Raw genomic sequence first — 13,996 nt, forward strand, 5'->3', positions numbered from 1 at the left:
GAGAAGGGAAACAACCATGGACTACAGTAAGGCACACATTACAGTATTGTTTTATGTTAAACAATCTGAGGGTTTAATGTCACTTTAAAGAGGAACTTTACCCAGATCTTTCAAATGACAAAGGCACTTTTAGAAATGTTTAGTAATGACAATCTACAAAACATATCCTTCTAGATAATTCCCGGCTTTGTATTCTTTGCCTCCCCAGTCTTCTGACAGTGGCCATTTTAACTAAGGGCAGGTTACTAGATCTCCCTTTACTTCCTAGAACTTTGGCACATGTGACTAGGACATGTGACTATGCACATCATCTCACATCTCAGAGGAGGAAAATGCCTTTTCATGAGATCTCATGAGATTAGATGAGATTTCCCAGCAATGCTCTGCTAATGTAACCTTCCCAGGATGCAATGCTTGGGCACGATTACATCATTTGTACCGAAGAGGGCCAGCAAGTGGAAAAAAAAAAAATTGTAAGTAAAAGGAATATGTTTGTTTAGCTAATGAATGTAAGATGATTTTATATCAGCATGCAGAGCTGTATGCTGATGTGATCTTTAGTCAAAGGGGGTAAAAGTCCACCTTAAGCGATACTTGTGTTATTGAGCAGGAAGCAGTGTTATTGAGCATGAAGCAGCAGCAGAAGTTCAGCACATCATGGCAGTTCTGTCCAGTTTTTGATTTGCTACAATAATCTAGCAGTTGTTGGTTTACAAAAAAAATAATAATTTAAAAAAATTAAATTGCAGCACTCCAAATTCTTAAAACACTTACTTGAGTTCATCTGGGTAAACCAATGTAGCTGCCTTAGCAAATGACCCATTCCAGAATTGTGCAGCCTGTGTGCGGAACTGCTTGTTCTTGTGTAGAAATATGGCACAGAGCAAAGGCGAGAGGGCTTCAAGCAGATCGTTGTCATAGGATCCGGTGTATCGAGAGCCCAAACAGAAGAGCACCTCACCAAGAAGTTTATCCAACTAGAAAGAAAGACACCAATAAGTACAGCAGTGACAATACATTGGGGCCTCCTATAAAATAATGAATGACAAACATACCAGTCTGACAGAGAAACAAGATTACTTTACCTTACTGCTAAGAGAACTGTACACTTTCGGAGAGTCAGACCTATAAAAAAAAAACAAAGAAAGGTTAAACAAAAAATATTTCAGCAGATCATTACTATGCAGCAATGGCTCATCCAATTTACTTTATTTTGAAAAGCAAATATTGATGAGTGATGGCTAACTGGACTAATGCAAAATAAAAGAAGCCGGGGACTTTTGCAACATGAACCAGAAATCTTGCTGAATAAGCAAGCTGTCAAATGACGAAGGAAAAAAAAAAAAAAACTAAGTAAAAGTCTACAGCTACTTGAAGTTGATCATTCAGCATCTGAAGATATCTGCACAGACCACAGCTGAATCTACAAGCATTTGGTGTGAATCTTGGAGGGGAAACCTTGCTTCTAGAAGTTCTAGAAGCAAGGTACGGAACCCAGATGCCGGCATCGGCCAGAGGACACAGCGGGGCTCGTAGGGACAAGGTAAGTGACGCTACATTGTAATCCGGAGGCTCGGGGTTACCGCTTTTGGTACTGAAATTTAACCTCGGGATTATTGCCAGGGAGGTTAAACACCCAGAATAAATTGTCAACTGTGTCCATCAGGATCAAGCTCAGGTTGGAGGGGGGGGGCGGCCACAGCAGTGGAAGACAGGTCATGTCTTCTCTAAATGACGTACAATTTTCTACTGCAATTACTGCATTTTTCTACTTTCGTGTACAACTGTTAAAACTATGTTTTAATAAATAGCAAACATTTCTGATCACAAGTAGGGATGCACTGATAGCGGTATCGAGTGCCGATATTTTTTATCCGGTACTCGCCGATACCGAAAGTCCCATTAAGGAAGCCAGACTGCATGTAATGACTCACCACCTGGCTTCCCGATTAGCCAAGAAGCTGGGAGGCGTCTAAAAACTTGCCACCCGGCTTCCAGATTAGCAAGGAAGCCGCCCCCATGGTTCTCGTCACTAAGTGACGAGTAAGCATGGAGCCGGCTTCCTGACTGACCGGGAAGCCGGCTCCATGCTCCCTCGTCATGAAGCCGGCTTCCCGGCCAATCAGAGAGCCGGGCACGGATGCCAGATTTCTGATGGGCCGGGAAGCGAGCTCCATTCTCCCTCGTCACAAGTGACGAGGGAGCATGGAGCCGGCTTCCTGGCCAATCAGGAAGCCAGGCAGCATGTAATGACACTCTGCTCAGCTTTCTGATACAGGAATTATCGGGCTAGGCATCGGAGCATTTGGGCGAGTACGAGTAATCGCCCAAATACTCAGCATTGGCAACAATACCGACACTAGTATCAATTGAATTGTTGCAGATAACATTTTGAAGAAGAGAACACAAACCAACAATCAGATTCAGAAGCACAAAATATCTTCAGCACTCACTTTGTCTTCATATAGAACACAGCAAGAGGCTTTGTCACTAGTGAAAATACTGTCCTCAGTATGGAAGGTAAATTGACATGGCTGATGCAGGCAGATAGAGCATTCAGAATGGAAGATCCTATGGAAGACAGTGGCGAAGCATTTGCCTCAATCTGGGACTGATCAGAAGACAAAGTGTGAAATTCTTCAGTCACTCTCACAAGCAATTTCATTAAAGAATTGAGATTTCCCAGAGGCCCTTTCTTCTTCTTCGCCCAATCAGTTGGAGTATGAGGAGCTGAAATCAGACAAGATTACATTTTTATAGACAGATAGTTCCGTGTTCAAGAAACAACCCGGGGAACACATCCAATCTACAGCAGTTCTTTACCCTCTTATGAAGGCCACTGCATGAAGTTGGCTCTCACCTTTTGTTTTGGGCTGGTATTTTGTGCTATAAGGAGAGAAGTTGACACAATCCACAATAACTGTAAAAACTTGAACAATCCTTTCCAGCAGGGAGAAACTCTGAAAAAACAGGATAGCCTGATCAGTGGTTACATCATTTTTTTAACCCATACTACATAGAAAATACAAATCACACACCAATTATATAGAAAGCAGTCTATAATACACTGCAATATGGCTGAGTGCCAATACAAATTGATAAGATCAATACATTAGACTTACCATTGGCTGATTGCCAATTGCTGAAAGTATTCGAGCGCAGAGTTCCTCAGAGCACACATTCTCATCAGTTGTAGTAACCAATGAAGAACAGCGGGCGAAGGTTTTATACAACTCGGACCAGGTGCGCATCAAAGTCTTCAAAGTGGGCTGCAATAGCAATCAGCAAGACAGTTTACTTTCTGTATTATGACAAGTGTACGAGCTGATGTATTCACTTGATAAAGATGCATTGCACCACTCACCTGTGGAAAGGAGGAGACTGGGAAGATGTGACTTATAGGAAGCATTAACGCACTGTGCATGGCACTAAAGTTGTGTTCTAGGGCATCACCTTGGTTAACCTCATTAGTCTGAAAGAAAACATTTAATTACTGGTACTTTTATAAACACCAATTTACATAGTTGCACATTCACATCAGCCCGTCCTCAAGGAGCTTACAATCTAAGGTCCCCAACTCACATGCATACATACATACATACATACATACATACATACATACAAGGGCCAATTTTACTAGCAGACACTTATCCTAACAGCAAGCACAGGGGGAACATGCAAACTTCTTGCACATAGTAACCTGGCAAGGACTCGAACTTCTGCAAAGCAGAAGTGCTAACAACTATGCCATGGAGTTGTTCAGTACAAATGAGCAGTAAATGCACTTTGTCACATATTTAAAAAGGCTGCATATACAGAAAAATACCTCTTTGATTTGCCATTGAGCTTATAACCAACTTATAACAAACTGCCACCACAGTTTATCTGCGGCACTGAAATCCCAAACAGTGTTATCAGCTCAGCCTGAGTGATGCACCGATACCATTTTTCCAAGTACCGTTACTTGTTCAAGTACTCACAGACACAAGTACTGATACATTTCTGTTTATTGTCATGCGACCGTTTTTCTAAAACAATACAGACTAATGATTTCAGGACAGTGGTGGAGCGCCAGAGCCAGGTCCCAACTGCAACCTTGGTAGCTCTCGTGAAAATGCCAAGTATCGGCGCTGGTATCTGGACATCCCTAAAGAAAAGCCAAGGATACAAAACACTGCTTTCTTCCAAGATAGCTACATACACTATATTAATTTCAGTCACTATGTCCATGCGGAAGATTTTGCATTTAGCCTGCAGAAGCCCCTTTAAAAAGAATAACGCCCCTACGTGTAAATCAGTTGAGAACCAGGTTAGCCGGTACAGGTAATACTCACCTCAATGTCATTATCCTGTAGCTTAATATTCTAAAAATATAAAGCAGGCTAGTACTGATCTGACTTCCAGCCTGAACACTACAAGTATGATGTCCAGACATATAACAATACAACTAGGTAAAGCACATCTCTAATCCAGGCAAAGTAGTGAAGTAATGTGGACGCATGTATACGCCAGAAATACTACATGCATTTTACCTCAACACCAAAGCCAGCAGTAAACACACTGACCGCAAAAGGAGATCACCATGAGATTTTACCTGATTAACTTTTGCAGTCAGCGGATGAATCAGAATACTCCACATGCGCCAAAGCCGTTCTTTGTTTTCTACGAACTTGGCACCTTGATTGAGTACACCAAGAACAGATTCACTAAATGCCAGGGGTGAGGTAGGACCCGAGAAGACGTAACTTACAAGATTTTCAAGGTTTACAAAGAATCTGTAAAGTTGAGGGGAAAAAAAAAAAACAAGAAATCACTAATAAAATAAAATCCCATATTGATAAATTGCCATGTATAGTTTAATGTAATGCACAAGGAGCTACAATAACTACCTTTCCTCTGTAATGCCATGTTCCAAAATTCCAGCATGAAAGTGAAGTTGAATTAGAAAGAGAGCTGGAGTTCCCTAGATAAATAAACAGATACTGAACACTGATGATATGTCACACATGAAGCTTCAACAGGTCTATACAAAAGCCTACAATTAATGCACACTACAGGAGCCATATAGCACCCTTTTTAAAGACCAATACATCTAAAATACTATAGGTTTCACCAACTATTAAAAGCAGAACCAAGTCTGCAAATACTCTCTTCCAAGAGCTCCATTGTAAGTGCCAACATCTTCTACCCAGCTTCTTCCTGTTTGCAATTTTTTATTTTATTTTAAGGCTACAGTTCACTTTAAGGGCCTATTGTCACCAGCAGGCCTCACTGAAATTGCAACCACTGGTGTGCAGTGAGAGCTAACAAAACTATCCATCTGATCTCAGTAGCGCCTAAAACTGACGTCAGCGCACAAGCCCATATAGAACCTATCACCTCCTAGAAAGAGGTAGAATTCATAGTTCACTTTAGATAAAGATTTAGCACCCAAGGTTGAGGCAATGCGGTCAGTCTCCTAATGTTAGGCAGTAGGTATATCCCAAAAAGTCTTGTGTGACCAATAAACCATACGTTAAATATGTTCCATCAAGTGTGTCTGTGAAGGTTCTCATTCATCCAGGTCATGGTATATCTGCAAAAAAGAAGTGAAGGCAACTGGAAAAAAATAAGTCAAGCTGGCTTGACTTATTTTTTTACAGATGTTCCATCAAGTGTGTAAAACTGCAAAAACCCAGATGCTGGCCAATTTACAGTACAGTTTTTCCTTGGCCCCTAAACAATCTATCCATGAAAAGAATGATCCATTTTAATTGGGGAGCCAGTCAACTCAAAATATGTAGACAGAAATGGTAGTTTAATGCTCACTCAAACTTATCCCTAGACAAAGTCAAACTATAATAGGTAGCCATCAGTCACAGATAAATGTTGGATACCGTGTTTCCCGAAAATAAGACACTGTCTATTTTTTTGGCTCAAAAAAAAAAAAACACTACAGGTGAAACTCGAATAATTAGAATATCGTGCAAAGTTATTAATAGGGTGATCAGGGCAATCAGGGGTGCCATACCTTTCCAAGAGAAATTTGGTAACCAGAAAAAGCGAAGCGCAGTTTCACAATGGATTCCTCACAGGCGGAGTGCATTTGGTATCACTCCGCCTGTGACAGGAGTCGGCGCTATAAAGGAAACATCAGCTTTTGCGGCTCTGCTCCCTGTGCTGCCGCCTCGCTTCCTCTAGTGCAGGCTTCATTGGCACCGCTGATTCTCTGCCGCGGCTCTTCAGGTTCCCCCTTACGCCACCACCAGCCCTGGCAATGGTCACAACTAGGTCTTATTTTCGGGGTAGGTCTTATATTTTAAGAATTCCCAAAAATAGTACTAGGTCTTATTTTCGGGGTAGGTCTTATTTTCAGGAAAACAGGGTATATATCTCCCATCATAAAAAGGTATATACTCTCCTTGCCCAATTGATCCCTTTACAGATGTGCTACATAAAGTTACCTGAAAACATGACTGAACCCCGATAAAATATGAAACCATGACGTAGCATTTTAGATTTAGAGGTCTTTAACCAGAAGTGCAACAGATTCAGCCTAAGAGCTCAACGGTGCAGTGGCAAACATCTTATACTAAGTCTTACATTAAGAAGATCCATATTTGCCACCTGATATGCTGCAGATCCCAGTACTTTTTGAGGTAGTCCTTTCACTGTGCACTCCAGAAGACTCTAAAGAAAGCAAATCCTCATGAAAATACAAACACTTCCAGTACTTAAATATCCGCTACTCTACACAACCATTACTATGTACTTACCAAGCACTTTTCCACCTGAAGAGAATTTGAAGCGATTATATTTTTCAGCGCTTGCAGCAAGCAGGTCAACACCTCGGAGCCTTGTCGTTCCTTCTTGTTACCTAAAAATAATGAATATGAATGCAAATATAAGGCTAGATTCACACAGTTGTTTATACACTATAGACACGTAAAATGGGCCCTCAAAGCGGACACCTACAATTTCGAACTTCTCAGGTCAACAGACCTAGAGCTCAAGTTTCCCCAATAGTGTTATTTCAAATATGTACATTAATAAAAATGAGGTATCCCTCTACATAGTCTATAGCAGTGGTTCTCAACCTGTGTAACCTCAGGACTCACATTTGTCCTTGGCAATTAAGTCGTGACCCAAGTCGCACTGCAATGGAAGGCACAGCATTAGGGTACCGCGCGCTCCGGTGCGGGAGTAAGAACTTGGGGTGGGAGGTGCATTTGGGGGTACCATTCAAATGAATGGCAATGCAACACACCTCCAACACCAGAATGCACGGTAGGTGGGATTACATGGTACTATGCGATTAACACACTGTACTAGTGTGAACGGGCCCTCAAAAACACTGACATACATAGAGAACCACAGAGAGTCTCACACACTCCAAAAAATGTTAACGTTTTTTCCATTTTTTAAGGTCCACCCACTCTCCCTACCTTACGAGAACTGGAGTGGATCCTAAGCCTGGAGTCCAGTGTGGGCTGCTGTGCTGTGACGGATCTCCATCCATATGTGCATTGCTTGTACAGTTCCCTTGCACACCCTGTAGGAGGTGCCGGGAGGCAGAATTTGATGTCACTCCAGTCCAGGCACCTCTATAGGATTTGTAAGGTACCTGCAAGCAATGCACATATGGATGGCGCTCCCTCGCTGCCGTAACCCCAGCAAACCTCAAGCTAACACTCGGCGCCGGGCAGCATATTTTGAATGGCTGCTTGGCGCGAGAACTGACACTGCTGCGTTAGGGGGAGCCCCTCACCTAGAAAAGTGGAAGGCACGCGGCATCCCACTGAACACAGTGTTGCGACCCACTTTTGGATCACGACCCACCAATTGAGAACCAAGTTTTTATAGAAACTGGGTTTATATTGAAAAGGTCAGCAACAGCCACAAGAAATGTGGAAGGGGATTGGGAACAGATGTACCAGGAAAATTCACAATATATCCTGATTATCCACTCCCTCTAGCCGCAAATTTCACTATGTATAGTCCCTTCAATAAAACATGATCTTAGACTGAAGAACCACGAGCACTTTACCTGTCTCCATAGCTCCCTTTACAAATTCTATCATGTCTTTCCACACTGCATAAAGCACAGCGCCTATTTAAAAAAAAAAAAAAGGTCACAATTTGATTTGTATCATGCTACGTTCACTGGTGAGGCTGACTACCTTATGCACATTTTACCTGATGCACTGCTTCCAATGGTAATAAATCCGTCTTGTACAGCATTCAGCAAAGTACTGGCATGTTTACTGAAGAAAGAGGAGCTGCTGATCAATGGATGCTGAAGAGGCTCTGTAGAACAGTATAACAGTATTGACTATGATTATCAACATATTCTTAAAACACTACAATGTGAAACAGAGGAAAACATAACATACCTAAACTGAGCACAAGCTTGTGCTTACTGGCAAACTGCACAACTTCTGGACCCAAGAGGAAATGAAGCATCATCTCTATGCCCAGAAGATGAACAGATGGAAATGCTACAGATGCCAAGAGACTGGAGTTCAGGTTCATTTTTGGAGTGACTGGACTGCCAAATGGTAAAGTCCCTGTAAGTCAAAAAGCATAAATCACACTAGTTAGTCATATATTGTAATGTTCAAAAGTTTCTGCCTTTAAATCTAAACCTTGGGATTGCCTTAAGTTCCAGCATTCCTATCGGACAAAGCACACACAAGGCAGGCCACATTATGCTTAAAGTAAATCTGTGAGGAAAAAAAAAAATTTGGGATCTTTCATTGAGCACTTTGTTTTCAAAGGCACGGGCTCCAGACAGGCCCAGGCTGTTAATCTTGATAAAATAGAAAAAGCCAGCACCCCATGATGAGCCTTGGTTGTTGAACGCTAAAAGAAAAAAAAAAGACAAAGTGCCAAAAACGTGTTCACTAGTTGGCACTCATTGTCATTTGTTTTTTGGAGGCCCCAACAAATAACAGGCTCATTATGGGGCGATGGCTTTTTCTATTCTATGAGCGGTTTTCATTGGTGGCCATGCACTGAATATCAGTGTTCAGGTCAGGTACTGCATGAATTTGTCTATAGTTTTTCTTAATCCTGGTCTCAGTAGTTAATAATCTTGAACAAGCATGCAAGATGGAAGTTCATCATTTTAGACTTCAGTGGATGTATGCATGTTTAAGGTTAATGACCCTCTACCTGAAGTAATTTATCAAGGTGCCATTTGTCCTTACAGGTTCACTTAAACCTGTATGCTCTTACAACTTTTGTACTCCAAAGATGCAGGGCAAGACATGCAGCAACACACATTACAGTTGTTAATATAAAGTACAGTCAAAAGTTAAGACACCTGACCATCACACCTGTATAAGCATTAATAGGCAGTTGCCCCCTTCATCCTGATTTTGGAGTGCATCTGTGGAAATGTATGCTTATTCAGCCAAAAGAGCATATGGTACTAATGTAGGATGAGAAAACCCAGCTCACAATCAGCATTCCAAGTCATCCCAAAGGGTGTTCAGTAGGGTTGAGAGGTCAGAACCCTGTTCAGGCCACACCAGTTCCTCATCAAACCATGCCATATCAAATCTTTATGGAGCTGGCATTGTGCTTCGCAAAAGTTAGCAGCAAGCTATTGTCTAAAATATGTATGATATTGCAGCATAGGTGGCAATAAAAGACCTCCCTGGTGTCTGCTGAAGCCCCCAGTAAGAGGAAGGATTTCAAGGTCCTTCTTTCCCAGCAATTCCAGGTCCATTATCTGCATAATGTGGGTGAAACAATAGGTCATGGGGTATTTTCTTGCTGAAGGGGTGTCTAGTACAAAATACTGAAATCGGCCAGAAATGTAGACCACCAATACAATAAAAGTACTATGTTGAATTTGTCACCTGACAGCAAATGCTCTAAAGTATCAATGGCTGTGCAGGAGTTTATTTACACCCATCTGGTACCCCGTTTTGTGCAAAGAAAAAGAACATTTGCACTCTCAACCAAAAATAAATGTCTCCCGGAATCCATCTTTATTTTAATGGATGCATGGCACCTTATTTCAGGCAATGCACAACAATTACGTGCAAAAGCGTCAATAATTTCTACAACAGCAGAAAGAGTGGCTCGAGCATCCTTGACCAAATGGCAATCAAGCATCGCACAGTACCTTTCTGTAAGGGTGTAGAGGCAGTGGTAACCAGGTTAGCAGACCGCAGTTGATGTGCCTGGGGTGAAGCTGCATCTACACATAAAGCACTTTGAATCAACGGTAAACAAACCTGCAGACAAACAAATAGGCTTCAGAATTGTCATTGATACCAAAACATAAGGTGGTATCTCATCTTCAATTGGAGTAAAGCATTAGACACATGGACATAATTGTTTTTGTTTTTTTTCAAAGGAGCGGATATTCAAAAACAAAACAAAAAATAATCAATGTAGAGGGATGCAGTAATACCTGTTCAAAGTGAACTGGCAGCTGAGATCCAAGACGCATCAAGAGATACCACCACACTTCTACTTTAGTCAGAGCCAGAGCTTCCGTTCTAACATTGATAGAACTCAAGGGCTGCATTAGAAGTTTCAGTCTCTTTGAGCTGCACAAGATCTCTGAGGACACAGAAGGTCATTGCTTGTTAAGGACTAGATTTATTGGTGTCTCTACGCTTATACTGTATCTATATACAATATCTATAAACGCCAACCTAAACTGCAAACTAATGTTGGTACGGTTAAAAAAAAATATTAAAAGATAAAATTGAAATTTCTCAAAAAGACATCCAAACATCTCTAAGATCACATCTATAATTTTCTACTGTAGGCCAAAAATTAAAAGCGCAGCCCACTGACACAAATAAGCAATTGTCTAAAGCTGGCCACACACCTATAGATTATCTGCAGACTTTCTATGGTCAGATGGAAAAAGTGCAACAGATTCCTCCATCTACACTAAACTGTGTGGATGGAGGAATCTCCCACTGGGCCAAGCTCCAGTATCTTGCTAGTCGGCACCGGTCAAAATACCCCAACAATCTGATTGGATGCAGGCATTGTTCTGGTATTTTGAGAGCCATCGGGACCGACTAGCAAGATACTGAAGCTTGGCCCAGTGGGAGATTCCCCCATCCACACAGTTTAGCGTAGATGGAGGAATCTGTTGCACTTTTTCCATCTGACCATAGAACATCTGCAGATAATCTATAGGTGTATGGCCAGCTTAAAGCTAACAAAACTATGTTCAAGGCCTGAAAGATTTACATTATTCTAAAAATAAGTGCTGAACATTTTCTGGGTAATATGAATAAGCCACATAAGAGGTAAAAAGGAGCAAAACAAACATACACCAACATTGCTTATTTAAAGCACAGCCATAAACAAGTAAAACATCAGCAGAATATTGAGATATACAAAATGATGTACCAGGGTTTAGTGCAAAGTTATCAATGAGACTTTTCCAGGCAATAAATGCTATCTTCTTGATTGCAGGGGATCCATTACGAAAACCTAACTCTTCAAGCTGTAGCAAGGAATTAATGAAGCTGCCACTGCGATGTAATGTCTGGAAAGGCATCAAATCATCAGTGAGAAAATAGGCAACGACCCACAAAATCATATATAATCTTATGGATACTGCCGGTTACCTTGCCAAGCAGCTTGACAAACAAAGGCCACAATTTCAAAACATAGGTCTCATATTTGGAACTAAATAGCTTGTTGAGTTCTCCAATAATTTTCTAAGGAAGAAGAGGAAAAGATTTTAATTTTGCAACTTGAGTTAAATGATCGGTAATCATACATTCAACCAATTTAATCGCCAATGTACATTATACATTAAACAAAATTAGCCGGAATTCCAGTAGAAGTAAACTTTCATCTCCAAAGTACAAACATTGATACAAGGTAAAGGCAGGCACCTACACCCTGCTTTAATAACCCCACCCCCCCTATATTAATAGAAACATACGAGGTCAGAGAAAACATTTAGACAGTCACAGAAGTACTTTATATTGTGGCTTTCATAAAATCTGAATTACTGAAGACTAGTCTACAGCTCCCAAGCGCATTAACACAGTAAGCAAACTGAACTTTACACTCCATTGCTACTGTGGTGGTAATGATCATTTAACCTTTTTGCTGCCAGAGCCATTTCGCTTTGTAAAAGAGAAACAAAAAAAAACTGCTAAACATTCCCAGCTTGTAGAAGTGATTGGGTACCTCGGGCCAGGTTCACACCATTTTCTGGACCAGATCCGGAACGCAGTGCGTCGCGTTTTTGCCAGGTTACAGAGCCGTTTAAGCTTAAAATGGGTGTTCCAGTGTGTTTGTATTTTTGATGCATTTCCATGCGTTCCAGACCAGACAAAATGAGACCAGCAGTATTTTTCTGGTCTGGAACGGACTGCGCTGGTGTGAACAGAGGCCAGAAATAGCAGAGGGGATACAATAGGATGCATTTTGGGCCCATAAACAATCTGGTCTGGTGATCTGGATGTGGTGTGAACTAGCCCTTAGTCTCCTGATTAACCTCTAATAAAGCATAGAGCCAGCTGAATAAAAAGCCATGATGTTCCCTGAAGGCCGTGACACACTGCAAACGAAGCCGTGCAGAGCGAAGCAAAGCTCTCCGGCACAGAGCTTCGCGCGCAGTGTGTGAGCTCAGTGCAGTCAGATGATTGACTGCACCTTCAGCCAATCGGCTTGTCTGTAACAACCGGCCAGACTTTGCATCCCGTCGCGCCGGTTTATACAGTTGAAATTGTTCATCTCGGCACGCTCAGCTCTGCGAGGTCTCGCAAGCTGAGGTGCCGAGAAGAAAGGGACATGACACACTGCTCGCAAAGGCAGCGCGCCACCGCTCCGCGCTGCTTCGCGTGCAGTGTGTCACGGCCTTAATACTTACAGGCTGCAGTAAAAAGGTTAGGTTGTAGATCTTACAAGTATGCACAGCAGTCTATGTAGATATACTCACAGATGTCATAAGCTGTTCTGTTAAGGTTGCCACCTCCTGCTGCTTCTGAAGCAAGAGCGGCACACTGAGCTCTAATGCTGTTGCGGCTCTTAACCGAACCTTGGGTGCAGAGTGGACAACCAATGGGAGAATAATCTTTGCCCATCGGACACCTTCATCTGTCATCTGAGTAGGTGTCTGTTCCAAAAGTCTGGGGAGGGGGAAGCAAAGAAAAAAGTTAAGATTAACATTTCATATTCTGTCTGCTTTTACAGAGTCTAAGTACATGCCCGCAAAATAGTTTTACATAAATTATTCTTGCATAAACTCTTATGATTGGTCCTCTTTAGGCCATGCTAAAGGTCCTGCTTGGGAAACAAACAAATTTAAAATGGAAGGACTGCAACACATACCTTTCACTAATATAATTCTGTTGCAGACTACCATCAGTGAAGGGCATGTGGTCAAAAGCATAGCTATGATGAAGTGGCAGGTCAGAGATCAGCTTTGCCAATCATCATTAGTCGAAATGATGCAACAAAGGCCCAGGCTTCTGGTTATTTGACAAGCACTGAAGGCAGAGTATTTGAGTATATGGCCACTTGCACTGACTATGGTTAGTAATGCACAGAACCTACAAAAAGATAAGCTCTTCTGCAAGCATTCAAGATTTGGCTGTGACCATGGTTGTAAATATCATAAAATACATCAGATACAAAATAAGTTTAATCTATATCCCCCAAATTACTATTTGCTAAAAACCCCTCTAATAAAATATATTTCTTACTTTATAATGACGTTCAGTGCTTCGTAGGCAATGACAACTGACTGCACATCTTTATTTAATACATTTTCTAATGTAGAAAGTATTGACGGTACCTGGAAAACAAAAAACCTGATGTTACCATCCAAATCACATTGCTGGTTTAAATAAGTCAACTTTAAAAATAGGAGCATAAACTGGGACCCGGGCTAATAAAGGAACCATTAAGACCTCAACATTGCCATACTGTAAAAAAAACAGCACTATTTGCTACCTGCATGTACCAGGCATACACAAAATGTCTTATCATCATTATTACAGTGCAAACCACAGGCGAA

At 41.5% G+C, this 13,996-nt stretch overlaps 1 protein-coding gene across 1 annotated transcript in view; it reads right to left on the bottom strand.

Annotated features, from left to right (window-relative positions):
- RIF1 (replication timing regulatory factor 1) overlaps positions 1–13,996 on the bottom strand; it is a 35,108-nt gene that overhangs the window by 12,048 nt on the left and 9,064 nt on the right. Inside the window, exons 6-24 of the mRNA XM_018553594.1 lie at positions 13,683–13,774; positions 12,917–13,106; positions 11,589–11,681; positions 11,368–11,506; positions 10,406–10,557; positions 10,115–10,226; positions 8,373–8,546; positions 8,176–8,286; positions 8,027–8,089; positions 6,756–6,856; positions 6,583–6,669; positions 4,890–4,963; positions 4,595–4,775; positions 3,365–3,472; positions 3,123–3,269; positions 2,861–2,960; positions 2,454–2,730; positions 1,086–1,125; positions 775–977 (exon numbers count right to left, since the gene is read on the bottom strand). Of these exons, the coding sequence (XP_018409096.1) occupies positions 775–977; positions 1,086–1,125; positions 2,454–2,730; positions 2,861–2,960; positions 3,123–3,269; positions 3,365–3,472; positions 4,595–4,775; positions 4,890–4,963; positions 6,583–6,669; positions 6,756–6,856; positions 8,027–8,089; positions 8,176–8,286; positions 8,373–8,546; positions 10,115–10,226; positions 10,406–10,557; positions 11,368–11,506; positions 11,589–11,681; positions 12,917–13,106; positions 13,683–13,774 (2,444 nt within the window). The remainder of the gene's footprint in view (positions 1–774; positions 978–1,085; positions 1,126–2,453; positions 2,731–2,860; positions 2,961–3,122; positions 3,270–3,364; positions 3,473–4,594; positions 4,776–4,889; positions 4,964–6,582; positions 6,670–6,755; positions 6,857–8,026; positions 8,090–8,175; positions 8,287–8,372; positions 8,547–10,114; positions 10,227–10,405; positions 10,558–11,367; positions 11,507–11,588; positions 11,682–12,916; positions 13,107–13,682; positions 13,775–13,996) is intronic.

This window comes from Nanorana parkeri, unplaced genomic scaffold (genome assembly GCF_000935625.1).
Source record: "Nanorana parkeri isolate BGI_ZX_2015 unplaced genomic scaffold, ASM93562v1 scaffold125, whole genome shotgun sequence".
NCBI classification, from domain to species: Eukaryota; Metazoa; Chordata; class Amphibia; order Anura; family Dicroglossidae; genus Nanorana; species Nanorana parkeri.